The sequence below is a fragment of the Anabas testudineus genome, chromosome 8, assembly GCF_900324465.2.
Source record: "Anabas testudineus chromosome 8, fAnaTes1.2, whole genome shotgun sequence".
Taxonomy (NCBI): Eukaryota; Metazoa; Chordata; class Actinopteri; order Anabantiformes; family Anabantidae; genus Anabas; species Anabas testudineus.
The window spans coordinates 7,347,023-7,373,741 of NC_046617.1; the positions used below are offsets into that span (position 1 = coordinate 7,347,023).

The 26,719-nt window shown below is 40.6% G+C and overlaps 6 protein-coding genes across 10 annotated transcripts; 1 reads left to right on the forward strand and 5 right to left on the reverse strand.

Moving 5' to 3' along the window:
* Positions 1–103: 103 nt before the first annotated feature.
* On the reverse strand, positions 104–6,543 carry armc5 (armadillo repeat containing 5). Of its 5 annotated transcripts, none has more exons than XM_026353756.1 (9): positions 6,465–6,543; positions 6,277–6,343; positions 5,596–5,995; positions 5,472–5,502; positions 5,242–5,352; positions 4,024–4,918; positions 3,116–3,921; positions 2,587–2,719; positions 104–2,061 (listed from the first exon to the last, which is right to left on the reverse strand). In XM_026353756.1, the coding sequence occupies exons 1-9, from the start codon at positions 6,523–6,525 to the stop codon at positions 573–575; spliced, it is 3,993 nt and encodes a 1,330-aa protein (XP_026209541.1). In that variant the 5' UTR covers positions 6,526–6,543; the 3' UTR covers positions 104–572. The 5 variants fall into 5 exon arrangements, with proteins under 5 accessions (XP_026209541.1, XP_026209576.1, XP_026209558.1 ...); XM_026353791.1 differs by having other exon boundaries at positions 5,596–5,999; positions 6,465–6,529; XM_026353773.1 differs by having other exon boundaries at positions 5,596–5,999; positions 6,277–6,543.
* Positions 6,544–6,807: 264 nt separating this feature from the next.
* On the forward strand, positions 6,808–8,448 carry si:dkey-66i24.7. The gene is made up of 2 exons (XM_026357416.1): positions 6,808–7,029; positions 7,270–8,448. The coding sequence occupies exons 1-2, from the start codon at positions 6,936–6,938 to the stop codon at positions 7,872–7,874; spliced, it is 699 nt and encodes a 232-aa protein (XP_026213201.1). The 5' UTR covers positions 6,808–6,935; the 3' UTR covers positions 7,875–8,448.
* A 299-nt stretch (positions 8,449–8,747) lies between these two features.
* On the reverse strand, positions 8,748–11,347 carry LOC113160244. The gene is made up of 3 exons (XM_026357403.1): positions 10,465–11,347; positions 9,943–10,174; positions 8,748–9,828 (listed from the first exon to the last, which is right to left on the reverse strand). Exons 1-3 carry the CDS (start codon positions 10,783–10,785, stop codon positions 9,113–9,115), a joined length of 1,269 nt encoding a protein of 422 aa, XP_026213188.1. The 5' UTR covers positions 10,786–11,347; the 3' UTR covers positions 8,748–9,112.
* A 916-nt stretch (positions 11,348–12,263) lies between these two features.
* elob (elongin B) lies at positions 12,264–15,845 on the reverse strand. Its single transcript, XM_026357428.1, has 4 exons — positions 15,713–15,845; positions 14,192–14,326; positions 13,507–13,615; positions 12,264–12,962 (listed from the first exon to the last, which is right to left on the reverse strand). Exons 1-4 carry the CDS (start codon positions 15,713–15,715, stop codon positions 12,850–12,852), a joined length of 360 nt encoding a protein of 119 aa, XP_026213213.1. The 5' UTR covers positions 15,716–15,845; the 3' UTR covers positions 12,264–12,849.
* An 811-nt stretch (positions 15,846–16,656) lies between these two features.
* zgc:153292 (THAP domain-containing protein) lies at positions 16,657–21,490 on the reverse strand. Its single transcript, XM_026362958.1, has 12 exons — positions 21,196–21,490; positions 20,389–20,590; positions 20,262–20,294; positions 19,957–20,075; positions 19,279–19,387; positions 19,043–19,075; positions 18,909–18,941; positions 18,569–18,802; positions 18,075–18,178; positions 17,347–17,512; positions 17,204–17,257; positions 16,657–17,077 (listed from the first exon to the last, which is right to left on the reverse strand). Exons 1-11 carry the CDS (start codon positions 21,258–21,260, stop codon positions 17,213–17,215), a joined length of 1,143 nt encoding a protein of 380 aa, XP_026218743.1. The 5' UTR covers positions 21,261–21,490; the 3' UTR covers positions 16,657–17,077; positions 17,204–17,212.
* A 237-nt stretch (positions 21,491–21,727) lies between these two features.
* Positions 21,728–25,224, reverse strand: rusf1 (RUS family member 1). The gene is made up of 14 exons (XM_026363840.1): positions 24,888–25,224; positions 24,725–24,802; positions 24,500–24,614; positions 24,373–24,418; positions 24,192–24,224; positions 23,999–24,104; positions 23,611–23,712; positions 23,085–23,155; positions 22,749–22,933; positions 22,609–22,666; positions 22,448–22,512; positions 22,230–22,343; positions 22,067–22,132; positions 21,728–21,981 (listed from the first exon to the last, which is right to left on the reverse strand). The coding sequence occupies exons 1-14, from the start codon at positions 25,035–25,037 to the stop codon at positions 21,896–21,898; spliced, it is 1,275 nt and encodes a 424-aa protein (XP_026219625.1). The 5' UTR covers positions 25,038–25,224; the 3' UTR covers positions 21,728–21,895.
* Positions 25,225–26,719: the final 1,495 nt, after the last annotated feature.

Consider the following 26,719-nt stretch of genomic DNA (forward strand, 5'->3'; position numbering starts at 1 on the left):
ATTATACTATAAACCAGTGACATCCCCTAAACACAGTCCCGCTGAAATGGCCATAGTGTTTATACACTCAAGCACAACACAAACAAGAAAGAAAAGGAAAAGCTATGTTCCAACAATATATTTAGTGGCATGAATTTATATGGGGCAGGTGAAACCTGTACATCATATATCTGCTATTTTCTATGTACAAAATAAACAACTGGCTCCTTGACCAACCCTGTTAATTCCAATATTCAGCATAATGACATTTAATCAAATGCATCATAGGCATTTCTTAAAGTTCCCAAAGACAAAGAAATAATAATAATAATAATAATGTCATTAATCCAACATTATATATAACAAAATTATGCCATGCCGTGTCATTTACAGCTTATAGTTTTATATCAAAACTGAACAGAAATGTATGTGTCCAAATAATGAAAAAGAATCAAGTCAGTTCTGTTAGTGATGGAGAAATTGATCCAGCACGTTTTTCAGATAATCATGCAGGGATTATTACCTAAACATGTTTGATTTGATAAGGTGCATTCTATGTTACCAACCTCTCCACTCAATATTTCAATCATGTCTCAGCTCAAAGCTGTTGTGGCCAGACTGATAAGGTCCTGTTTCAGAGTCTCTGTACAGTCCGCCTCTCTGGCTAGTCTGCGAAGGCAAGCGCCAGCGAGCGAGGAGGACAGAAAGGGCCGAGGACAGTCCTGACAGCCCAGCAGCAGAGACAGACAGGCACGGCCCAGTGCTGGGTAGCTGTACCGCTGGGAAAACCAGTACACCTGTGGAATGAGAGCAGCCAGGACCCCACCTCTTACATTACCTTCTGAGGGAGAAAGATATATAGATTTCAGCTCTAATGAACTTTTCATTAAGTTCTTTGGGCTTAAACTCAACTCTTCTGGGTCATGCGATTTTTCTACAACTGATACACATTTTGATCTGGAAACTGGAGTAACACTTGTCTTCTGGTTTGAAGTTGTACTGGGTGCTTTGTTGGCTTTTTGAATTAATCCAGCAACAGGTTTCTTATCATCTGTCTGTTGTAGAGCACACTTTGGTTTCTCCCTCTGCCCTGAAATATTTTCCGCTTGCATCTCAAAACCAATCATCTCTAGCTCAGAGGTACAATTAGCCAGTCTCTCCTCCGCTGACTCTACGCATTCGTGGTGCCTTTTAGAAATTCCCTTTTCAACGCTGTCCTCTGTGGGAGCTGGTGCAGCTTGACTGGCAACCTTAGTTGAGCAGGACAGTAGAAGAGAGACACAGATATCCTCCAACTCTCTCTGCAACTCAGTCACCAAAAATCTGCAAGCGCCAATCATCGTCTCACCTAGAGGTGTTTTCTGGAAACTCAAATCATTTGCAGAGTGTCCTTCTGTCTCCTTTTGGCAGCCGTCAAGTCCTTCAGTGACCAAAGTGTCCAAAATCGGACAATGTCCTCTCCTCTCTCTCTCATCCCTTTCCTTCATACTTTCTGTGTCGTCTGTAAGACGGCACCCGTGCAGGTAATGCAGTACTGGTAGCAGCATACCTGTGCTAACATCTTTGATGTGGATAGCTTCTGTATTACAGTGCGCTTCTTCAAAGCCACCTCTCATCAGAGCCCTAAAGTATTCAGAGCCAACCCTGTGTGTGCCCTCCACTCCAGCCACAGCCTCTCTGTTGGCTGGGACCCGAGTCCCATTGTCTAACAGCAATATGACGTCAAAGTCCGAAACACCGTAAGGACAGCTGTCAGCTAGCCGAGGTTTTTTTGAAGGAGGCGGTGAAGCTCTACCAGTTTCACTAAGTTCAGTTGTTGCAGTTGGTCTTACGTGTTTTTTGGTGAGCTCGGATTTAACGCTACATGTCAGGGAAGACAGGCATCCTATGAGGAGAGAGAAGTACAGCGATTGGAGCTGGGAGGTCAGGCCTGAATGTGATGAATTCAGCAAGTCAGAAATCAGCTTCCCATATTCAGCAGGGTTATCTTCATCCACGTCGCTGTTGTCATAGCCAAGTGGCTGCATAGCCAGGAGCAGTCCGCCGCTGTCGAGAAGAAGTTTCTTCAGCAGGGACTTGTTGCTGTTGGAGGGAAAAAAAAGGCTTTTTAAAGCTCATTCTAAAAGGAAGTATTCACAGGACATAGCGGTTGGAGTTCTGCCAAAATCATTGATTTTTTGTTATGAAATCAGAGAACATTTGATGTTAAGCTCTGAGAGACTTTTAAATGCAGGCTTTAGCTTCAAAACACTAATACTAACTAACACAAACACAATCAGAAAGCACCACATCATAATTTGGAGACTTCTTTAGAAAAAAACTATTCTAAAAAATTATAAATATAAATAATTCTATTCAATGCAGAAGTCTGCCTGTGTGTATATTTCATTAATGTAAATGTAACTGTATGAATACATACAAAGAATCCACTAAATAAAATAAATCTGTGGAAATAATTTGATTACACATTATTTCTTACAGCAATGAAACAACACATTTAAGATTCCAAATAAATTATAGATTTATAACTGTAATCTGAAGACAGATTTAAATAATTCTTTTAATAATTTAATTTCAGCTCACACATACAGTACATCTTGTACTCACCTGCAGATTAATGGCAGCGATAGTGCACAGCTCATCTTGTCTGACTCAGAACCTGACAACATCACATGAGCAAGAACCCCAGAGCCGAATCCAGACTCACACTGGACACGCAGATTATTGAGAAGAGCAACACCTTAACAAACAGCAAGGACAAAATTATAACCTGCTCCTGTATAAAGACATAGTTAATTTCTACAATTACTCTTATGAGAAGGACATGTGAACTTATAACTCAATTATTTAACCAATTATATTAACACAAGAACAATACATATTTGCATTATGTGAACTCTGATAAGGCAAAACACAACAGTGGATAGTACAACAGTTGCAAATCACAAGGCAGCACTTTATCTCAGATTCCACAAGAAAACACTCAAGGAAATAAACTTCCTAAGCAGGTCTGCCAAGAAGAACAACTGGATCAGTAGCTGAGGCTGATCCAAGGCTGATTCTGTGTTCTACATGTCATTTAATGCCTGGATTCTTGCACATATTGAACCACTCATAGTGAATATCTTTATCTTACCAAGCTGTTCAACTTTGTCTTTCACTCTGTCCGTCTCCCTCTCCTCTTCTTCAAACCCTCCGTCTTTTTGGCAGAGGTGGTGATGAATGAGCGCTACAGAACCAGTTCGGACTAAGGCCTGCAAACAGTTTGGGTTGCAACTCAGCCGGCAGAGAATACGGAAGCACCTGCTGCTTGGGTCCTGGTGCCGGGTAAGATAGTAGAGCAAGCCAGACATGATGTCCGAGCTGACTAGAGCAGCACTTGGGTCGGTGGCATGGGAGAAACGTGACAGCAGGAGCAGGATGGGAGATTCAGGTGTCCAGGGTTCAGGGTGGTAAGGATGGTGGTAAGCCATCGAGCGGGGAACAGAGGGAGGGATATCAAGAGTGACCTTAGTCAAACAAGCTGCTGAATGAGCCCGCTGCCTCCTTCTGTGAGGGGACGAGAACTTTGATGGAGAGATTGGAGTCTGAGTGGTTTTAGTGGGAGAGGAAATAGTGGAAGAACTGGGCTGGATTTGAGGTGTGGCTGCACTGGAAGTCTGAGGAACAGAGGAAAGAGTATTATTGATTTTCCATGAAGATGACACTTGGAGATGAGCTGAAGAAGCCACTGGGGAAGGCTGAGCTGCTTTTTTAGCAGAAGAGACTGTACGATTGGATGAAGAAGAGTTTTTCAGAGAAGAATTAGTATCAGGGTTCGGAGATGAGGTTTGAGGGGATGAAGAGGGAGGGATCTGAAGACTCCCCCATTCCCCATCAACACCAGAGGAATCCACCAGGTCCCCCTCAGAGGAGATCAACCCCTCAGATACCAACCAGGATCTGTAGAGAGCCAGAGAGCAATAAAGGTGTGTAAGAGAATTAGAACACAAAAAACATTCACAATGAAAATACATAAAGGAAGGGGCGTGCCATGTTCCATACCTGAGACTTAGAAAGCTGGATGAACACAGACCTTGCTCCTTTCCAGAATCCTCTTTCTTCTGGCCGTCAGGTGGGGGAAAATCAAAGGAATCAAAACATGATGAGGGCAGGAGTTCAGTCGGAGACATGCTGGAACAGAGGCCCAAATCCATCTTCTCAGAAAATGTTTCCTCTCCCCTGGTCAGTTCAACTAGTCGTGCAACAAGCAGAGGGACCAGACCTAACTCCTGCAACTGCTCCATGGCAGATTCGTCAAAAACAAAGTCTACACAGGCCAGGATGGCTAGTCGGGAGAGCGGATGAGTCTGATGAGCAGACAAAAAGCTAATCAGCACCTCCAGTCCACCACTCTCCTTCACCTTGGCCCGATTGACCGCCTCCTTGCAACACAAGCACAGTGCCTTGAAGAAAACTCCAGATTTTAGTGGTTCTCTTTTGACTTTCTCTGTGAACTTGTGAATGACCCCCAGTGACCCCACCAGAGGGCGCAAGCAGCCTTGGGAGCACATGTTGGCCAATGTTTTCAGTGCGAGCTCCTCAAAAGGTTTTCCTGACTCCCCAGATGCCATGACACCAAGCTGAGCAAGGACCCCAGAACGGGAAACCTCCCTGGCACATTCAACACCACAGCCCCGTGTCAGCTCATGGAGGGTCCTGAGTGCAGCCCGCCTCAGCCCTTGGGGATATTCTGGAGCAATGAGAGGGGCAAGGGCAGGTAAAGTCCCTTGTGTGAGCAGGGACAAGCGGTTAGACGGTGTATCCGAGAGGTACAGGAGGGCTCGAGCAGCTGACTGAGCACACTCCAGTTTAGGACAAGGGTCTTTGGGTGAAGCAGCAGTAGGAGACGATGGGGCGGAGGAAAGAGACACACAGAGGAGGAGAAGAGGAACACCACCTATATAAAAAGAAAGAAAATAGGTATATATACACATTTTATAAAATGACAAGTGGGTAACAAAGTCAGTCGTTTGAACAGTCCTAAGCCACAATTGTTTTATAAATTCAAATTGGGAATGTGAGAGATGCACAAAAGATAAATAATTTACCACAAATGCCATTAGATGTGTCCACCATTAATGGTTATTATTTCAAGTCACAAAGTAATCAATATTTTAAAAATTACTACTACTGCAGCATAATTATCCATCAAATGACATTCAATGATTCAAATTTCTGATATCAAGTGCTGAACTGTCACTGATAATACAGACTACAGACCAGCAGAGTGGATGAGCACAGAGCTCTCTGGATCCATGGCCAGGTTTCCCAAAGCCCGGGCTGCTCGGTTCTGAACAGTCTCCAGGGCTACATTTCTCTTCAGGATATCCACTGAAACAATATAGCATGCAGTTAAAAGTGAGAAGACCTGTTAAAGATTACTGCATAAACTTTTAAAAAGTCATCATTACAAGATCAAATTCCTCAGAAGAACATAAATCACCACCTACCTAAAATACATATTCCATCGAGCTTGCGAACCTACAGACGCAGACATTTTAAACGTGAGCAGATTTAATTTGTGATTTAATATAAATGCATTTCAGTGCCTTCTCTAATATTGCTTTTTCTTACCTCTACGCGTGTCTCTAGCTCAGTGCAGCAGTTGGCCAGGATGCTCAGAGCCAGGTCCAGAATTTTCCTTGAACACTCTGGGTGTTTGAGCACTTCCAGCAAGGGTCGAAGACCCCCCAGAGTTCTGAATCTGGCGATGCCAGCCTTATCGCCCTTGATGTGCTGTGTCCGGATAGCAACCAGCGCTCTCCACTGAGAGGCTCTGAACCTCTTATCTGTGTCTCTGCCACCACCAGAGTCCGTTTTGTCATGGCCCTGATGTTCAGCTCCTGAACCAGGTTTGGAGAGGTGAGCCAAGCACCAGGTCAAAGAAGACTCTGGTGATGATGGGTGCCCTTCTCTGGAGGGTGCACGAGAAGGTTTCCAGTCACCTTGCACTGGGGATGCAGCCATGATCTCTCTGACTGGCAGACAATGGGTTCACTGTGGTTACTTTTCAACCTCTCAGTTTAGACAAATGTTAACATTACAGACACAGTGGAGCATCGCTGCGTGTTCCCAGTGAAACATTAAGTAGTTAAATCATCGTTTTTTTCATTTCAGTTTGTTAGCTGTTCACTGGTGGTCAAAATTCGCTCATACTGAGATAATTCATGTATTTGTCAAAGTTTCCGCAACAATAACATTCTTATGTTGTCATAAAACTACACATACCAGCATGAAAAAGAAAAGTTGTACCACCTGACGCCGCACTTGCTGTCGGGAGATGGAGTTCCAACAGCTTCGGTCCACTCCCTTAAAAACAGGCCTACATCGTGAAAAGGCCGAACAAGCGTTATTCTAAGTAATGGACGTGTTTTTGCTCAATGTAACATATTTTTGCACATCAAATGACGAATTAAAGCTCTATTTGATCAATGTTTTGTTACCACTGGTCGAATAGTTTTTGTGAAACAAAATGCAATCGCCTGTGTTAGCCGCTAACGCCATCTTTAGCCAAACAACAAAACGGACAGTTGAGGGAGGGAGCAGGGAGTAAAGAGGTGGGTCGTCTTAATATATGATGGGAGTTGTAGTTCAAAGGTCGTTAACGCTCCTCTGTCCTAGTGTATTTAGTGTCCTTAAAAACTACATTCCCCGTGACAGTGAAAAATAGGCGCTTGGGTTGAGTGGGTCTGAGCGTTTAGGGATTGTAGTTTAGTTGATCGACCGCAATACTCAAAAGTCCATTTGTTTTAGGCAAGTCGGACTACATGTCCCACGCTGCAAAGTGACGTTGTTATAGTCATCGTTTAGCTCGATGCCAGAAGACGCATTGGTGCTTCAGAGAGGTTGTTAAATTCTACGATAGATACACCGCTAATGTACAAACAGCGTTCAAATGATTGTTATTTAACAGCATGGAGGTAATCGAGACAATAGTGATTCAAAGTACTGAAGTGGAAGGAAAGGAAACTGTCGTGTCCAGTGTGGACGCTGATAAAACCAAAGCAGGTTGGTAGTCGTAGTTTGAAGTTAAACATGTTTCATCGAGTCATCGCATGATGCGAGGAGGGCTTGATGAGTGCGCAGTACGTGCGTCTGGCACTCAGGGTGTTGTTATAAACTACATTAATTAGAAGTATAAATCATCTGGTAAATGCCAATAGGGGTTTTATTAAAACTGGTTGTGTGTTTTACATGTTTTGAAAGTATTATATTTACTGCAAGGTTAACCCTTATTTTTCTCTCAAGAATTTATTTGGACACTACAGGCTACATGGCACCTTGTCAACACCAGACTGGAAATGGATCAGGCTTTTGACCAGCCAGTCTGCAAGAAAAAGAAACTTTGGGAGATGGTGGCAGAGAAGGTAAATGCCAAACTGAGGGAGTCAGAGATCACCGATGTCACCGTGAAGGCTTACGAGTGTGATCTTAAGTGGAGAAACATGCTGGCCACATACAGGAAGAATGCAGAACGGGCCAAGAGGCTGGGGGTGGCCAGTGTCCACTGGGAGTTCTTCAAGGCCATGCATGAAGTCCTGGGCAAGAGTAGAGAGGAGATTGAAGCCCAGCGCCGGGCCAAGCTCAATGGGACAAGAGTTGGGAAGGCCATAGCCAGCAAGAGGTTTACCCCAATCCTTCCTACGCCTACTGTGACAGCGGCTCCCTGCCCCACCCGGCCTCCACAGGATGTCCTTCAGCTGTACATGGAGCTGCAAGAGAGGAAGATGAACATGTGGGCCCAGCAGAAGGCCTTGGAGGAGAGGAAGATAGAGGCTATAAACAACTTGGCCCAGGCCATCTCCAGTCTGGCTCAAAAGAACAACACACCCATGTCGAAGGATGGGCATTAGACCAAAACAATGTGAAATTGATCTTGAACTGCTTACCAAGATCCTTTATGATACTGCACAAGGAAAACTGTGTAGTACTATACGATTTTCATTTGGTCATACTGCCACATTTTTACTGTTACGTTGGCCAGTCTGATTTCTGTAGCAACTCAGATAAGAAGACTGAGAGACTTATCCAACACAGCTCTTGTTTATACTGCAAACAGACTGGATGATGGATTATATCTTGTTTTTATACTATAATAGATAACTGAGTTATGGGTGGCTGAGTTTGGAGAGTAAAAAATTCTAATGTCAAATTAAAATACCACACATAAAAAAAGATGAATTCAGGCCTCTTTTGATCTATGCAAGAATAGGATGTATTATTTTTAAATTACAACATGAGCACAATGAAGAAGAGAGAAGAGAAGTCATAGTTATACTAAATAATTTTTTCTGTGAAAAAATTAGATATACTTAAATTCTCAATAGGTATAAATAGGAATGCTGGTACTACATCAATGTATTAATAATAAAAAAGCTTCCCCTGTACAATGTGCTTCCAAACAGCCCTAAAATAATATCACATTTACAATTCTTTTTCTATCTAGCTCCTTTCACAAATTTGCTGTTGGGCAGAAGATGAAAACACTGGTGTTATGTTTGTTTTATTTTGAAAGCTTTACCTTAAGTATTGTTTCTTGGTGACTTTGATATGAGTGCACTTAAAAAATGACTCCCCTCCACAGGCTACTTAAGGACTGTAACACTTTATATAGTTGACTCAAATAATGATTAACTATGTTAATGTCAAAATAAGTAATAATTTTCAATATATAAAAGATAAATTCAATAGATCCATAAATTATGTTTTATTATGTTTATTTTGTGTAGGGTGGTGGTGGGGGGGGTGTCTTAATCGGACTACCTGTTGGAAACTCTATAAATAATAGATTCTGTTTGACATGATTACTTTCTTATTTTTGATCTTAGGAAGTGAAACCTGGTTGCGGCTGTGAACGATTTTTGTTTCCTTAAACTGAAACAAAAACCTGAGGTCATCAATTCTCAAATCCGCATTCTGGCAAAGTTACACAGAAATAAACTTAAGACAATTAAATACTGCAAAAAAGACTTTAACCCCAACCCAAGGGGTGACAGGAGTGGACATAAAGACTGACTCAGACAGTTTCTGTTAAAACAAACCTTTATCTTAAAACTGTTCATTTAAAAGTTCTCCAAAATGGATCAGAACATCACACACTACCAGAGTCAAAGCTTCGCAACAATACATCGGAGATGGCGTCACGTCTGCAGACACCGTCTTCATCTACATCTCCCTCTCCAGTTATTGCTTCCTCTTTCTCTGCTTCTCCTTGAACAACTTGTCCCATGTCCAAGAAAACATTGTGCAACACACAGGCCGTCAGCACAACAGCTCTGGCTCGCTCATAGTTCCCAATATCAAGATACCTGAGCCTTTGAAATCTGGCTCTCAGGTTGGCAACAGCCTGATCCAGAATCTGAAAATGCCCCTCTAGCGTCTTGTTAAAGAGCTCCTCCCTTGGTCCGACACTTCTTGTGTATGGGGTTAAAATGTGAGCAGTGAGTGGGTATCCAGCTCTGGCCACAAGGTAGGAGCCTGAGGGCATCAGTTCAGGATGCTGCTTGAGTCTGTCTCTCAGAGCACTGCCTCTGTCCACATCTGATCCTTTGCTGATTCTGCAGTGTAGAAAACGGCCTCTGTGGTCACATACCAGCTCAAGGTTTAACCAGGAGTCAGGGTGCGCCTCCCTTTTCATCCTCTTCACCTCAGGAACTGTGCTCTCCAAATCGTGTTTCCCTATAGGTAAGCGTATAGGAATCTGCGTGTGTCCCAACACTCCGAGTACCTGAGGAACACTCTGCTCCTCGTCCTCCTCTTTCTTCTCTGGGCTGTAAAGTGGAAACAGCGCCTCTGCAGCCTCTTCACCTGGCGAACGGCGAGACGATAACCACCACAGTCATCATTTCCACCTGTTTTTGCTCTCAGATCATTGACAACAATTCACTCATCAGCTGAAAAACAACATTGCAATTAACTCACCGACAGGCCATTGGATTTGCTTTTCCTTCAGCGAGTTAATGCGCTCGCAGAAAGAAAAGAAGATCCTGTGGATGTTTCCTTTCTCCAGGTGGAAGCGGCGGGACACACAGCGGTAGCTGAGACGCTCAGTGAGCAGGGTGAGGGACAACAGGACAGTGTGGGACAGAGATAAGCGAGCCCGTCCAGCCATCCGAGTCTTGGATTTAGAGCTTTGAAGCAGGTCTGCGATGTACTGGAAGAAAACGATGTGACATCAGTCAGTGAATTAAAACAGGTGTTTCAGGTCAAATTCACAATTAAATCATAACCTTTCTGAAAAAAGAGACAAATCTAAGGGGGCAAGGTCAGAACAGGACCAAGACAACATTACTTTCCACCTGTATAATGATGATTGGTGTGAAGTACACACACTAACCTGTGCACTGCTGACGAATCAACTGATCTAACCTGCTTTGCATTTATTAAAGTAAATAAACCTACAACCCACCTGTTGATGAACTGGATTTATAGAGAGCTCATTACCTTGACCGCTGCACTGTCCACAGTCTCCAGCAGATGCTCGGACTCTGATACGTCCTCCTCTGGGGGACCGGGTGTTGTGGCTCCTGTGTTTAAAACCTGTGGCCCCACATTTGCTTGACTCTGCAGTAACTGTACGTATATAGTACTAGCAGGAGGAGGAGGCTGAGCTTGAAGTGTTGCCATCAGGTCAGACTCCAGGATGTCCTCCACCGCCTGGTCCAGCCGCAGCTCCAGCTCGCCCGGAGACAGAGGCTGCCACTCGCGCTCCACCATGTCCAGCACGGCTCTGCCCGCCGATAAAACATGCTCACTGACGTCCATTTGAGCTGCTGGAGGATAACCCAGACCTCCATACAGTCTAGATTACTGGACCGGCCATCGGTAAACCAAGTTGTTAGTCACAGCGCAGATAACAATCATGTAGCTAACGTTGTTGTTGTTGTTGTTAGCTAAATGCTAAGCGCGCCTCATCTGTGTGTGCCGCCTTCAAGTACGGTCGGAAGGTTCGCATGTCTGTGATGTGTTCAGGAACAATGAGCACATGCCGTTTGTCAATATGTTAAGGATCCAATTGTGTTATAGCACAGTAAGAATTATACATTTCTGATATTGATACATACAATTTGTCTGCCTCAGGTAGAGATATGACATCATCTTTCTCTATTTCATTTCTCTTTGATGAAATGTTTTCTCAATTACTTGTTACCAAAACACCTCCCACAAACTGTTGGCTCAAAAATGTAATGGTTTACATAAAACAGCAATAGTAAAAAACATCCTATTTGACTGATTCTGGGTATAATTTAATTGTACTTATTACTTTAATCTTACTAAAATGACATGCTGCTCCACTTATACGTCTCTAAATGTCTGTCTCAAGTTATGCTATTGTATGTGGAAGATATTTTTATTTGGCACTACAAAGATGAGATGCTATGGAATAAAAGCTGCTGTTGCCTCATGTTTTAACATGTAATGAGAAATTACTACTTTGTCGTACTCATCACACTGTGTTTGAATGTGCATAACTACAGAGATATTCAGTGCAGAAATACAACAGTGCACAAGGATAAAAAAAAATGTTTTAATGTTAAATCAGTTACAAGTGCAACTTAAGATCATGTCCCACTTAAACAGCTGCAACTTGCAATTGTTTCCCGTTAAGAGCATCACCCTCAGATCAGAATTTAACGAGGAGGGTTGTTTTCAGTTGACGTTTTCTACAGCATGAGACCAAGTGCTCAAGAAGAGTTTATTTTTGTTTCTCCCTTAAAATTGTAGCACAGGAATGTGTAGGTGTTAATGGTGCATAATGCAACAAAAGCTGTAGCATTAACTAGAACTATGGGCAATAATTCTGTCATGATGGATGGTAAAATATGCAGCCCACTAACACCACACACTGTTTAACTTAGAATATCTTTTGTTTACTATAAACTATTAGGGATAATGATTGAAATCAAGATTTCAACATTGCCATTATTTTATAAGAAACAAACGTTGAATAGTTACTTCTCACCTAGGGTTAGGGTTATCATTAATCACTACTAATTTAATTTTCATAGCTGGTATTCCAGTCACTTCCCTCCCTCCCTCCCTCCCTCCCCCCTCCCTCCCCCCCCCCCCCCCCATTTTTAAAACCAGGTCAACACCTGTGTTACATGCGTTGTAGATAACTGCAGCTGAGTGCATTCAGTCTCATTTACTTCTCTGAGCAACTTCAGTATGAAACTACAGCTGTTGTTAGGTCCATACTAAGAAATGTTCATCTTACTGCCAGTTCTTTTTCCAACTAGTGAATCTATTTTATTTCAGATTCATACTGTTGAATAGTTCTTGAATTACAGATAGTAACTTAGAAATTCACAAACTCCTAGACCAAAAGCATGTTATATCCTAGCAATAGTTTAATAAAGAAACACACAAACATAAAAGCCTAAAAATGTCACACCTTTTCAAATCCCACATTTATGCCAGCAAAATAAAAAAACAAGGCAGGCAGCATTTGCCTTACCCCAAATAAAGACTAGAATTCATTAAATACGAGGTACAATTCTTTATGTTCAGCCTTTACCAATCCCATGGATGACTGAGTGTCGTGACAAGTCCGCCAGGTATGGCTGAAGGGTCTTGTGTGAAATTATCGATTTATCTAGCATGCGTTCACCGATTTCAGGACAAATGAACCACGTTGAAGCACCCGCCCTCACATTTACAACAAGGGGAATTCTTGTTTGTGTTTGTTTATGCCCAGCTGAAGATTTGTCATCTTTGAGATAAAACACACCCGCTGAGGCATCACTTCCCAAAATTCAACCCCTCCCTTCCCCCGTGCATCCTCCCTCTGACCCCCTGTGTGTCCCTCTCACTTCCCCGCCCTCTCCCTCACTGTACAGCCTGCTCATTGGCTGTGCTTCCCGAGTCCTGGGGCTTCATGACATCAGGGAGCTCAGGGGGGGTGGAGAAGGGCTCAATCCTCAGCTGCTCAAATGAATCATCTGTGTGAGTGGCAGAAAAAGTCAATTTAAAATGGAGAAGAGAGCAACAAGAGACAGGACAAAATCTGAGCTACTTGAGCAACCTTTGTTTCAAATAAATCATGTGAATGATTAGTGACAAAACTACAACACAGCTGAACAAACTGCTACTGCTCTTTGGAGTCAGGTTTTTAAATAGGGCACACTAAAAGAATGCCTTCTTTAGTTAGTAATATCAGACCCTTATTTTATCTAAAGAGTATCAGCTACTGCCACTGAAAACACGTTTCAGAGACTTAAGAATGATTTTGTTCCTTGGTTTAATCAAACTGTCAAATCAGAGTTGAGGTTCTTAGTTGGCCTTGGTGATTAACGCTGAATGTCTGTACAGTAACTGTCTTCCACAAGGTCTGATGTGATAAATACTAGTGTTGCTGATAAATGTAATCTGTGGTGTTGGTAATGCTTTGTTTTATAATGTGCCTTGGTGAAGATTGAAGTAGAAATAAGTAGTAGCCTAGAAATAAAGTGAAAATCAAAATTGATCAAAGAATAAACTTCTTACCACTCAGACGGAAAGCTAATCCCACCATGGCTGGTGCCTGAGGTCGGGCTGTTTGATTTGTGAAGCCGCAATTTCCAAGAGTTTGACTGTCGTTCAGCAAGACATCATCCTGTTGAAGAAAAAAAAAAAGTTATATTTTTATTTCATGATACACATTATCAGCCCTTTCAGCAGCATCTGAGAAGAGCTGTCAAGTGTTCTTCTCAAGTTCTTTCTATAGCACTTTATGGTTTTTCTACTTGGCTTAGATATTTTGCTTGCCTTGTACCTCACTTTTAAGCTTTTTTGGATAAAAGCATCTACCAAATAACTAAATGTGAGTGTAAATCTCAGTGTAATGGGTGAAAACTTATCACCTTATCACACTTAATACACCCTTTTATGAAAATCTGTGTAATATTCAAGCTGAAGAATCCTGTAAATGGTTAAGGAAAAAAGCAGCTTTGCACTTGATTTTTATATTGTTTAAATTTATATTGATCTATCCAACCAGAAGATAGTGCTTTAAGCAAAAATACTTTTCTAAACTATCATGGACATGTTACATCATCACACAACAGATGAGGATGAACAACGATAACCAAAAAGCAGTCACTTTATTTAGGCACATGGCCCACCGAATGGTTATTTTAACAGTTCAGTTTTGTTCTGAAATGTATTATACAAGGGAAACTCATAATATCACCTTATAAAGCCTCTGATCTTCAGGTGGCCTCTTTAAAATGCCTTCCACAATGCGCTTGAGTTCATAGACTGTTGTAGATTCTTTGGCATCCGTGAAGATAGTTGTCTTGTGACGTCTGATCATTAGAAACACATCCTGAAGTGAGATCAAGTGGTAGAGAAATTAGTGAAATTGACCCGCTGATAGTTTCCATAGATATTCACTTTAGAAAAAACTATTCTGTTGACCTTATAGAAGCAGTTTTCTAAATTACAATGCTGCAATCTATGTTGGCTAAAGCTAAAGCAAATCAGGTATTAGATCTATGTTAGCGTTTTAATAATGTTCCTCTGAAGCTAGAACAACAACCAAGATATGCTTGATGTATGATGTCCTCTCATTTCCTATGTCAAAACAAGATGTCCAGTAAGAGTGAGAGTAAGGCTCATTTCGATCATCTACTTGTTACTACTTCCATTTTATCACTCAAATATTAATCAATGAAGCAAAAGCATGGGGTTTATGTGCAACATAGTGCAAGTGTGTGTTGGCAAAACACAAGAGGAGATTCTCCAACAGGACAGTAACACAAACGTCGTGTAGACAGTGTGAACATCTAGTGATAATGTAGCTAGACCATTACAGCAAAGGTAGAGTCCATTGAAACTCGAAGCTGTGACAGCTGAACTGTTGTTGGCTAATGCTAAAGCAAATCAGGTATAAGACATCCATGTGTTAGCTAACTTAAAGTGCCTCTGACAATACTAGCCAAATTAACCAATATGAAACTGGCAATTATGGAAGTTTGGTGGGTCAGGTAAGTCGCGTAAAGTTTATGAACAAACCAGGGCAACTCCTGGGAGCTAGCAGCTGCTGGTCGGCGTCATGACGAGAAAATCTTAACAGTGGCTACAACGTTAGCCAGACAACTGCTAGCTGAAGTAGCTTCCACGGGGCATGGGAACTCTGGGCCCACGACTAACTAAAAAGTGACACCTGGTCTTATGGTGTCCAACGTTAAAATACCTACATCTACCGGATAACGCCACCCAAGCATTTTAATCTTGCTTAACGCCAAGCTATTTAACAGAGAATAACGTATAGCCGAGCTAAGCTAGCTAAGTGTTACAGTGTCTATTGACAACTTTAGCTAGTTGGCCTCCTTACGTCTACTTAGCCATTTCATCTTAAACAAAGTTTGTCGATCGAGCTGTCACTTGCCAAGGACAATGTTATTTTCGAGGTCATTCTGCCTAGACCTAGATCAGCTAACGTCGAACACCGACTACAGCATAATAACACAATGACCAGCGTGAGTGAGCTAGTATGTTGACGTTAGGGAAGCTAACCGCACGTTAGCAATGGTTAGCTAAACAAAGGCATCAGCTTCGAGGTGGTCGCTTTTTTTTTTTGACAAGCTGGGCTCAGCTACTGACAGCACACACGTTAACGCTGAAAGAAAGCCAGAAGGGCTGACTGGAATAAGGTTTGACGAGTCGACAGACCATTATATTGTGAGCTGTGTGTGTTTTCCTCACTCACCATTTCTTGCGGTTGGTTGCACACAGGAAAAAAAAAAAACGCCTTCACTGCACAGCGACGGCCGATCACAGCAGCATCCACAGCAGCTGCACCTTAACCATCAACCAACAGATGGCACCTCCTTTATTCCTAATCATCGGTTCTACTGTCAGTCAACAACACAGTGTAGAGAGATTTTTAAAGTGGCCTCCCACATTGTACATGGATCATTTTGCTCTGTTTAGAACAATTACACTCCCCAGGAAACACTTTTTGAATATGATGTTTCCTGATGTGAAGACAGCCTTTCCAGGTGAAGGTTTATCTTGTCATTTCTCCAAACCCTGGGTGCATTTAAACAAAAAAATGCAAAATTTACCAAGATATGAGCAGGCTCCCATCCAACACAATGAATTATTGTGGTTTCTCATGGACGTTCAAAGCTTCATCATTATAAAGCTTCATTATGTTCCCTCCCTAGTGAAACAAACAGGCTTCCTTAACACCACAACAAACACATCTGTACATTAACGTAATACATTACATATAACAAGTATTTTTTTGGGAGAGACTGTTTAAAGATATCACAGTCATCCATTTAGAGATTGCTGTGTAGAAAATATGCTGTTGAAAATCAGCTATTGTCCTATCAGACATTTTGAATCAAAGTATTAAAAGGATGAAATAATAAAATGAGATGAAGAAGAAAGATGTGTTTTTGTAAACATATTTACTGTAACTCATCTCTGCAAAACTAAGCAATGCAGATCAGACATAACAGCAGTACTTCATGTGTTGCGGAGGCATTACATACTGCACGGTGACTGTGTAACATCATGTGAATGAAACATCTGACGCTTCATTTCCTCTAGGTTAAAAACAAGTCGTGCTGTTAGCAAAATTTATAATCTTGAATAACGCTGTCACATTTTGTATAAAAGAGAAATAACAAAAACAAACATTACTCAAATCTATTAAGAAAGTTTATTAGAGTTCATTGACAATAGCAAGAATAAAACTAATCAAGAGCATGAGCCTTACATTTGTCATCTTAAATGCCTGGACTGGCTGAAGTAACTGAGCTTTTCTTGGTGAACAAACACCAGGTAGGGCAGCATTTGAAACAGGAAGTCACATCATTACATGTAACGTAATTCAAGATGTTCCATCAACCCAACCTATATGGCTAAAGGCCAAATGTGCATCACCTTACTTAACTTTTGGCCACTTGTTACTGCACTGCTAGATGTTGTTCCCGTATTTTTGAGGATTTCTAAGGCAATTTATTAAAAACAATCACCACCAGTCAAACAAGTTCTTATTCTAGTCTAACTACTGGACTAAATAACAGTTCCTCCATGACCAGTGAATCCCACCTCAAGGAACCTGGAAAATAATAACACATGGTGAGACACATCATACATTACTTGTTTTTGTCACCAAATGTAGAAACTGAATTGAATGTATGGCTTGTACTTGATCACAAAAACAACAGATTAAACTCAAACATACCTTCAATCACTATCTAACCACAAAAGCACTCTCTCGGATCTTGGAATAAGCATACTGTACATAAGAGAAGTAAGAACATAAGTCATCTTACACTATATCTAATACAAAGACTCATCGAAGCTCACATTAAAACTTGCACTTACATTTAGTCCTCTGGGGGAATGGACAGGTTCCAGTCCTCCGCAGCACAGCACAGAAAAAGGCCTCTTTTTCGTCTTTGAATGTTCTTTGAAACACAGACTGAAAACCTTGGCAGGCAGGTAGACATCCCAGTCAGCAGCATGCTCTTCTACTAAATCACTTACCATCCTGTTGAGAGGCACCAATTAGAAGAAATTATAGTATTAACAAACCACCAGAAGAAGGCACTACACAAATTAGCCACAATACCCTTTATGTACACTGTATCTCTGGGCCACTTATTTGGTTTAGTGTATTTTTAGCCGAACTGGTCAACATCATTTCAATTTGGAGCAGGGTGATGCATCATTGCATTGTTTGGAATTTATATTTCAAATTGTTACATTACCTTCAATGCCTGGTTTTGAAGGCTACATTGCCTTTCTAGTACTTTTCAGGCTGTTATAGCCAAGGGAATAAACTTAGTGGGTCATAATGTCCACATTACAAATTAGATTTTATCTCAAGTAACAGTCCCATTAATGTGACAATTAGATCTATATTTGACACCACCAGACACCAACACTGGAACAAACTATACTAAATCAAGTGTGGTGGGAGACAGAGGTTGCTTTCATCTCAAAATACAAATTATATCCCACTATGGTAAAACTGTAACATGTGGTATAAATTGTCACAAATAACAGAAAATACCAAATCTGGTCATTCACAAAGCACTCTGTGTAAAGACCTGTCAATCAGCTGCTGTGTGACCAGATCCGCAGTCCCAGTCTGCTGATGATAGACCACAAGGGTGACGGTGACCTTCAGTTGATCTTTTAGTTCCCTGTTGATCTAGCACGGAGACACATATTATGTATGTGATGTGATTAGGACACAATACCGCATATTACAATGCAATACATATTACTCTATTAAAATAGTATATTATTGAAATGTGTATAGTTAATTGACAATATAACTCTTTCAGAAGAACTAAAACATGTGGCTGGTGTTTTTTGACACAGGTGTCTACTATTATACTAGACCATCTTTATATACAGTCTGTGTACTGGACAGTAAAATTCAGGTATATTTGCTTTTTAGTACATGCTAAAAAATACAAGTTCCTGGTCTTAAACATGACTTTAATGCTGATGTCTCTTGCTGTACATTAGCACCTTATCACTAGGCATTTTATAAAACAAAAGACGACATCAGCTTTCTCTAGAGTCATGCACTCACTTTGTGGACTATGTCATGAGGGAGCCTGGAGAGGATTCTGAGCGGGTATCCAAAGTGGGCAATGATATCCACGATGTGCTTCGCCACATGTGGAGGGAGGCACGACTGCATTGGCACAGCTTCCACCCACTTGGAGTAGTAATCTGTCACGGTCAAAATGTATTTATGTTCATTCGCTGTTTGAGGCAGGGGTCCTCTGACATCCAATCCAAGCCACTGCCACGGCTCTCCCACCTGGTGTCACATTACATCATACAAAAATACACCGTGATTTCATTAATGATCTCAGTCCCTTCGGTTTGCTGTCTGGTCACAAGACTGAGATCATAGTTTCAGTTACCTCTATCACGTTTTCAGGATCTTTATATTCCATCTGTGAAAAATACAACTTTTTTCAAAACGTAGATGTCAAAGCATAAAGAAGCAAAATATTGTATATGTGTTTCAAGATTTAAGATCGTGCTGACTACTTACACTAACATTACTATCTGGAGCCCATTGAATGTCCTGTTTGTGCATGTGGAAAATAACAAATGGAAATATAGTAATAATGTCAATTTTAAAAAGAAGAGCAGAAGCTTTTTGATTTGCTCAAACAATAATTGCCATAATTGATGCTATAAACAAACAAACATAAACAAGATCATTACATTATCAAAACACTGGTTGTCATACCATATACTGTATAGTCTACAGTGCAGACCACTTACCTGTGGTACACAGTAATCTCCATGGAAGAAATGTGGAAATGACTCTATCTTCATCAACCCTTCATCAACTATGATCCTCCATTTGTCACACTTTTTTGAGTCTTTGTCTCTGATAATAAAAACAGTAAAGAACAACACATAATAAGAACATATAGTATTCCATACTATTAGTATAGGATAACCACAATTTAAAGTTAGGAGGATTTGGACCAAAGCATGGTGAGAGAGTTGAGTCAACATACACCAGGTAGAAATTTGCTGTTGGGCTCTTGTTGCTTCCAGATACTGTCAAATAAAATGCACAGTACACGTGACGGCTTTTTAATATTTTGCAAAAAACAGAACAACTAACCAACCAGCACTCCTAAAAACTGCCTTCTACTGAGGAGTCAAAAATCTTATTACGTCATCAGTAACATCCTAGTGACTTTAGTTTCTCGGGACAACCATAACAATGACATCACAGTGTGCTGGGAAAACAACAAACACAAAATGCAGTAGCACCGCCACACATACTGTACATACTGTACGCCCAGCAGTATTTGGACACTTTCTCCTACTTACTGTACATCTAATTATTACATGTTATAATCATATGGGTCAAACATCAGAGTCTCACTGACACTGGCATCATAAATATGCAACCATTAAATCAGAAAAGCTTTAGAAGTAATATACCCAGCAGGATCTTCCTCTGTCAGATTGGTCTCTTTGTTCTGGATGTTTCGTTTTGTTGAGACAGATGAGTTTGTTGAAGACTGAGATGGACTTGTCTGCAAGGCTTTAGCACCATGTGACTGGAAAAAAAAATACACAAAACAATTAATGTTTGGATGTTTTGTTGTATTAACTGTGATCTAGTGCTGGAGTAAAGAACAGCTCAAATGAAGACAGCACTTACAATGTGCTACTGTCATTGATTTTATTAACCTTTCCAGCTCCATTTGAACAGTGTTTCATATGTTAGTGTATTATGCTCTCACCGTGTGTCGTTTACTTCTTGGCTTGATGGAAGCCTATATCATGGAGACAGTGACAGTTGCTGCATATGAAACCTTGCACACCTCTTAGACACCAAGCGTGTTTTACAGATGGTAACTACATACTAACCTTCATTTTCTGTGTGTCATCGGGGGATGCAAATATTGTGGGAACTGCATCTGCTCGAAGTTTTACAAATTTGCCTGTTCTGTCAATGTATTGGTCCTCAAAATGATTAATGCACAGCACAGAGAAGCGAGATGGAGTCCAGTCCTCCCACTTCATGTTGTCCAGCCATTTCTTGAGCTTTCTCGGATTATACAGGGGGAACCTGAAGAAACACACAACTCACTAGAACAACAGCAACCCCAAGTCTGTCTCTGACACAATATGCTCTGCACAGAGGAAACACTACACTGATCTGTATGTACTAGTTAACAAAATGTGCTCAATGGTTCTGTTTGTCTAGAGGTACAGTCATAAAAACCTATCTCCAGAGACAAGAGAAATTTGGACAATAAGTCCTGGAACAAATGGTCTAGTCCGAACAGAGCCCTGACATCATCATGGATTCATTATATCCGTTTTGTTTCCTGGTTGTCTGTCTCCACTTCTGATGTAAACAACAATGAGTTAAAGTTGTACTAGCAGCAGGTAGCTCTCAGCCTTCAGCCCCCCCTCCGTAACTCAGACTATATATGAAAGGTCAACACATAACTGTTACGTTGCCGCATTTACTAATTACTAATCGCACAATAATAAATAAGCGCCGAGTCAAACATTAAAAGCTTAGTATACCATACTTAGCATGCAAACATCAATAACTAGCTTTAAGATTCCTGTTTGACATCATAGTGCTAGTTAGCTTAACTATTATTTCATAGGTCTGCTACTAAATTATTGCCTGGGCAACCTTATAATATTACAAATACTCACTTAAAAAACTTTACATCTGAATCGCCGGAGCTTTCACAGCTGTAGGCACATTTATATCTTCCCATTTTGTATACAATTAGAAGATTTATAACCAAACTGATTTTGTTGTTAGTTTTTAATCACCAGGAACAGAAAATCTACATCCGGTGCGACTTTTCAAAATAATACTCTCCTGCTGTGTTTTGTCTTTTGTAACCGTTCTGAAATTCTGAATACCTGCATTATGTTAAGCAGAAGCCTTAATTTTCCCTTTAACAGTTAGAATCGTGATTAAAATGTAACTGTAGATCGTACATTTTAGTCACTGGCTCAAAATACATCGTTTCTAATCAGACGCAACCGGATGTTGTTTCTTCTTCTTCTACGCGGTCCGGTAGTTTCTTATAAAGGTTACCGCCCCCTAAACGATAACAGGAAGTCAGTGTTTTCTGTATGAAACGTTTGTATTGGGGCAAAAAAGCTTTTTTGTTTCATGTTTCTTTGGTAAATAGCAAAATTTCAACTAATGAAACTTACTGATCCTCATGTTTTGTATTTTTTTTATTAGCAAACAATAAAATCACCCAAACGTCTCCCATATTTGTATCACATCTATCACATCATTGAGATTGACTACAGTATAAAACACATTAGAGATTTTTAAAATATAAAATAAAACAATGTGATATAAACAATTAAATAACTGCAGATTTTTCACAGCTCAGTTACTTTTGGTTTTCCACTCAACCCTCCACTCATCCCAGTCCAGTAGAGTTCGCTTTATGTCCCATCCTGCAGCTTCCACCCCTGGATATTATATTAGCAAAAAATTTTTTATTAGTATTAAAAGTACAAGATACAGCAGATTATTTGTAAGTTTGTGTGTGCTCACCTTTGAGAAATGGACTGAAAACCATATCCATAAGCTTGTGACTCTCATGCACCATTTCCCAGTGACCTTTAAGAAAACATGTAAGTCAAAGTGTATAGTGTGAAAAAGAGTGTAATTATTAAGTTAAGTTAAGTTAAGTTTTTATATAAAAGTAAAGGCTCACTTTGCTGTTGTGAAGTTGGACAGCTCAGCATGCTGCGAAGCCACAGAGCCTGGCACATCACTTTGATTTCATCCTGTACTGTTGCTTCTGGTCCCAAGCAAACACAAACAGAGCCTGACAGGAAGGTGACTTAGTTTAAAGAAGAAAAAACCTAAAAAGTATATTATGTGCTTTTTAAACAGATACTTTTACATTAAGGAAGGCAGAACATGACATACCATTTTGTATTCCTAATAGGTAAGGCCTGTTGTTTTCCTTCAAAGCCAAATGAAGTTCCTCTGGACTACAAACAACAAACGACTACAAAGTGAATATTAAGCTGTGTTGAATTTCAAAGTTTAATTTATTATTACAGAAGCAAAATGGCACATGAAATTACCTTTGAACAACGTCCTGCAGCCTCACTCCAAGTCTAATAGGCACGATTTTCCTAAATTCTGGATTTGAAAAAAATGCAACTTGTAGTAATTTAGAGCCACTACAGTTACAGATACTTCAAATAACTAAAATTTTAATTACCTAAGAAAACTGGTTCTCTCTGATTGGCCTCAAATGGAGTCAGGATTCGTTTGTCACTCAGGTATTGATGCAGCACAATTGAAAGTCGTGCCTCATTAAAGGTTTCCATGACAACTGACCGCACAGCCTTGTAATTGGCAAAAAGGTGGAGGATGGTGAAGAGAAAGAAGAGGCTGAGAGTCAATCTGACAGACAGGAAGAGATAGGGAAATAAAGGTGGATGAGGCAGCCAAAACAGACTGTTTAATTCAGTTACAGTGAAGAACAGTGAGTTCTGATTGAGTTTTTATAAAGCCCTCTTGTGTATAACTTCTGCATTTTAGGTACATTACTTACATTGGATTATCAGTGACAAGGGGGATAAGTATCAAACTGACCAGCAGCCCAGCCAAATTCACCAAAGTCTCCTGAGGAAAAACAGGATGAATTTACAGATTTGTGTAAAGAGTTGTAATCAATAAAACAGAGAAACATCTTGTTCTGCAAAAGCTTTTACCTGAGGTCTTTTCAACATGCCATAGTATTTGTAAACAATAAAATTAGCATTTGGGGTTTTATGCGTCCAGACCTTAACCCCGTTGAGAATCTTTGTGATGTGCTAGTGAAGACTTTGCTCTTCAGTCTTGCATCGTCAATACAAGACCTTAAAAAATGAATACAACTCTGGATAGAAATAAATGTTGTGACATTGTAGAAGCTTATGGAAATAAGGCCACCACGAATGTTTGCTGTAATCAAAGCTAAACGTGGTCCGACAAAATATTAGTGTGTGCCTTTATTTTTGGATGGACAGTTCATATCAAGATGTTTATTATAGTTTGTGCTACAGAAATACATCAAATAAAAATGCAAGCAATAGTACCTGACTACCATCTTTGGCAGAGATGTCAGCCATGTTGTCTCTACGAGCCTGATGAACCGTCAAAGCAGCTCTGGTTGCTCCTCCTGCCACTCCCACAATAGACTGAAACAAAATATAACCAAGTCATGTTAAATTCACCAGGACACACTACAGCTAGAGACTTCACAGATTACGAAGCTGTAAATCACCATTTCCACTACGATCTGTTCATTGATTCAAATTAACTTGTGGCTCTCTTTGCATCAGCCTCAGTCCCCAGGTTGAGAACCACTAGTTTATTTCTCTCCTTTTCAAGGTTCACTTGCTTAATTACTTAAATAGATACAGCACTGGACTAAATCAATACTAACTCTCATATATCTTAATTATGCATTAAGATTTTTTTTACCTTGAAGACACCTGCAGAGCATACAATCAGGGTGAAGCAAGCAGGAAAGTATGGTGCCAGTATTTCCATGAACATGGCAATGTCATTGAGAACATCAGCAAAAAGTCTGGTAAGCAATAAAAAAGGATTTGTAACACGAGATACTGTAGTTTTTATAGTGATTGAAACATCTTCAACATTTGAGCTTGCATACCTCCATTTTTTTGCATCAGAGTCCAGTTTACTCCTGTGATAGAGACAGCGAAAGTTATAAAATAATTTTTCTATCAGTTAAATAGGAGCACAAATAAAAGGAAAAAATAGATAGTCAGCAGGCTGAATTAAAGCTTTGAAACTTTCATTGGATAAAAAAAACACATAAATATGAGCCCCACCCCTTCTGCCAGGCAAAGAGGATTCTCCCCAACATACCAGTTCCATCTGCAGGAAAAAACGCATGTTTACAAGTGGCACAAATTGCTTATGCTTACTGCTACTTCATGGTATTTTGGGGGAATTCACCTCTTAATAACCAGGTGACTGTGGCAGCAGCTACGGTTGCCTCTTGGTTTCCAACACCCACTCCTTTGAGAGAGGCCTGTGTAGCCAGGGTCCCTGACAGAGAGCTGGAGAAAGCCTGAGAGAGAGAGACAGATAAGTGTGGATGGAGCATTTACAGTCTCTGAGATCAGAGATGGTAATCACCTCAACTGTTTTGGCGTCTACTCCGAGTCACTGTGTCTGTACCTGCACAGTATCCCAAAATTGGTACTGCAGGTAATCATCACTGACACTCTCTGGATAGCCTTGAGGCAGAAACACGCTCTGAAATAAAAGACAATAACGGTGTGTGTGCGTGTTACTGGGCAGTGTATGAATAGATGATTATAGGAAATGTAACAAATCTTACTTTGAACACCCCTATGACTGAGTTTCCTTTTGGTGCACCTTCACTGCCATCTCTTCTCCTCTGTATCGCTCCATCTTTTGCTAAATACTTCCAGTACTCTGCACTGCCATATCGCTCTGTGGCCAAAACTACACCTCTATCTTTCTCCATTTAGGCTGCTACGTGCGAGAAGCAGAGACTTGAATAACCAGATGAACAACGCTGCACCCTGAAATTCACTGGAATTTATTTAGTAAAGCTCAATTTTGCCTAAATAGGGGGAGTTCCTGCACACAGCCGACGTGTCGTCCTCTCCTGTCGCGCTTTTCTTTGCAGCATTTCCGTGTTTTGTTCCGCGTCACAGTTTGGAGATTGCTCATTGGTGGACTGAGATTTGAGGGCGGAGCTCCGACAGACAGACGCACGGATACCTGTAATAGTGTTTACTTTACAAAAACTGACTACATTAGTACCAACAATAATTCTAATTACAATCGGTGTTTTACTGGTTATTTTTATTATTAGAGTATAAATGTCAAACGCTAAATATGACAGCCATTCTGCAGAGGGTTATTGTTTCTAGCAGCGAAATTACAACTCGAGTCAGGTGCTAATACAAAGAGGGAAAAGCACCAGAGAATAAAATCTCAGAAGTGGGTTATTATACAAGTGCAATACAATACAATACAATACAAGAGATAAAATCACAGGTTCAGTAAAAGAGGAAAAAAAGGCAAGACAAAAATCTCCACTAAGGTGTAAAATAAATACAACTATATAGTTTATATTTGGTCACAATAATTTCATACCCAGCCCCTGACGCAAGCGTTTTTTCTTTTAGACCAGCAAAGTGTTGGTGCCGCTCTGGAACCAGTTTTCCTGGCTAAGTGCTGGTTCTTTGGCTGTGGCTTCAAACCAGCCCTGGAACCAGTTTGGTGCAAACAGAGTTACGCAGACATTTTACTTCGAGTCAGAAAATGTCGACCTCATGGTGGCAAAAGAGGAAAAGTCAGAGGATCACCAACGTTGGAAGGATTCAACCTCTGGAGACCATCAAAATCTGAAAGGCAAAACAAGTATCTCTCAACAACTAGGCTTTGCATGAACATTAAAAGCCACTGGTATAAGATATACGGTAAAAGACACATAGTGCAATGTTAAAAGATACACAGATATGTACGCGTGTGTAAATGGGTGTTTGCAAATGTACTTTGCAAATTCACAAACTCTGACAGATTTCACCTCCAGACCTATTACATTACACTACTGTCAATCACAGTAATTGTGCAACAATAGTTTCTGTACTGCTTATTATAAACTCACTGAATCTTATCTGTTTTTATATTGCACCTATATTATGTTGCACATTATGTTGCACTTGTCTTTGTAGTAGATTGTACTAAAATGCACAGGCTGAATAAAGTGCTCACTGTCACTCAGTGTTATGTATCAAAACATCATGTCAGAGGCCAGAAATTAATTGATTCACTTGTATGCTTTGGCTTGGTTACAGTAAGGACTTTTGCGTATTTGTTCCAAAAGAAACACAGTGGTGGGGTGGGGACCTCACTTTTGTCCCTGCATTCACGGATTCATTCACGGTGATTAGACATTTTTATTGATTTGAAACAACGCCAGCATTTTAGTGATGCAAGGGTTGCTGTTGCTACTGTATATTTAGAGATAAAAGGGATCATAACCAGAGCAAGGAACAGCACAACGCGGGCTGTTTAGCTGCAGCAGATTCCTCCTGTGCTCTTCCAGCCAAGCTGGAGCAAAATATTTTTTTTTATCTCTGGATCATGGAGAATTATGCTATATAAGAGCTGTATGAGCATTTAAACCATGTCTAT

Excerpts from the sequence above, each read along its gene's own strand:
- armc5 (XM_026353756.1), bottom strand. The coding sequence starts at position 6,525 with ATGGCGTTAGCGGCTAACACAGGCGATTGCATTTTGTTTCACAAAAAC. Across the intron at positions 6,344-6,464 it reads CAAAAACTATTCGACCAGTG|GCCTGTTTTTAAGGGAGTGG; the intron begins GTAACAAAACAT and ends TTCACGATGTAG. Across the intron at positions 2,720-3,115 it reads AGACAAAGTTGAACAGCTTG|GTGTTGCTCTTCTCAATAAT; the intron begins GTAAGATAAAGA and ends CTGTTTGTTAAG.
- si:dkey-66i24.7 (XM_026357416.1), top strand. The coding sequence starts at position 6,936 with ATGGAGGTAATCGAGACAATAGTGATTCAAAGTACTGAAGTGGAAGGA. Across the intron at positions 7,030-7,269 it reads CGCTGATAAAACCAAAGCAG|AATTTATTTGGACACTACAG; the intron begins GTTGGTAGTCGT and ends TTTTCTCTCAAG.
- LOC113160244 (XM_026357403.1), bottom strand. The coding sequence starts at position 10,785 with ATGGACGTCAGTGAGCATGTTTTATCGGCGGGCAGAGCCGTGCTGGAC. Across the intron at positions 10,175-10,464 it reads TGGACAGTGCAGCGGTCAAG|TACATCGCAGACCTGCTTCA; the intron begins GTAATGAGCTCT and ends GTTTTCTTCCAG. Across the intron at positions 9,829-9,942 it reads GCAAATCCAATGGCCTGTCG|GTGAAGAGGCTGCAGAGGCG; the intron begins GTGAGTTAATTG and ends GCCGTTCGCCAG.
- elob (XM_026357428.1), bottom strand. Across the intron at positions 13,616-14,191 it reads AAGATCAGAGGCTTTATAAG|GATGATGTCTTGCTGAACGA; the intron begins GTGATATTATGA and ends TTTCTTCAACAG. Across the intron at positions 12,963-13,506 it reads ATTAGCTTTCCGTCTGAGTG|ATGATTCATTTGAGCAGCTG; the intron begins GTAAGAAGTTTA and ends CCACTCACACAG.
- zgc:153292 (XM_026362958.1), bottom strand. The coding sequence starts at position 21,260 with ATGGGAAGATATAAATGTGCCTACAGCTGTGAAAGCTCCGGCGATTCA. Across the intron at positions 20,076-20,261 it reads CAAGAAGTAAACGACACACG|TCACATGGTGCTAAAGCCTT; the intron begins GTGAGAGCATAA and ends TTTTTTTTCCAG. Across the intron at positions 19,388-19,956 it reads ACAGAGGAAGATCCTGCTGG|AGACAAAGACTCAAAAAAGT; the intron begins GTATATTACTTC and ends TTTTATTATCAG.
- rusf1 (XM_026363840.1), bottom strand. The coding sequence starts at position 25,037 with ATGGAGAAAGATAGAGGTGTAGTTTTGGCCACAGAGCGATATGGCAGT. Across the intron at positions 23,156-23,610 it reads CTGCCAAAGATGGTAGTCAG|GAGACTTTGGTGAATTTGGC; the intron begins GTACTATTGCTT and ends GTTTTTCCTCAG. Across the intron at positions 22,344-22,447 it reads CCTATTAGGAATACAAAATG|GCTCTGTTTGTGTTTGCTTG; the intron begins GTATGTCATGTT and ends CCTTCCTGTCAG.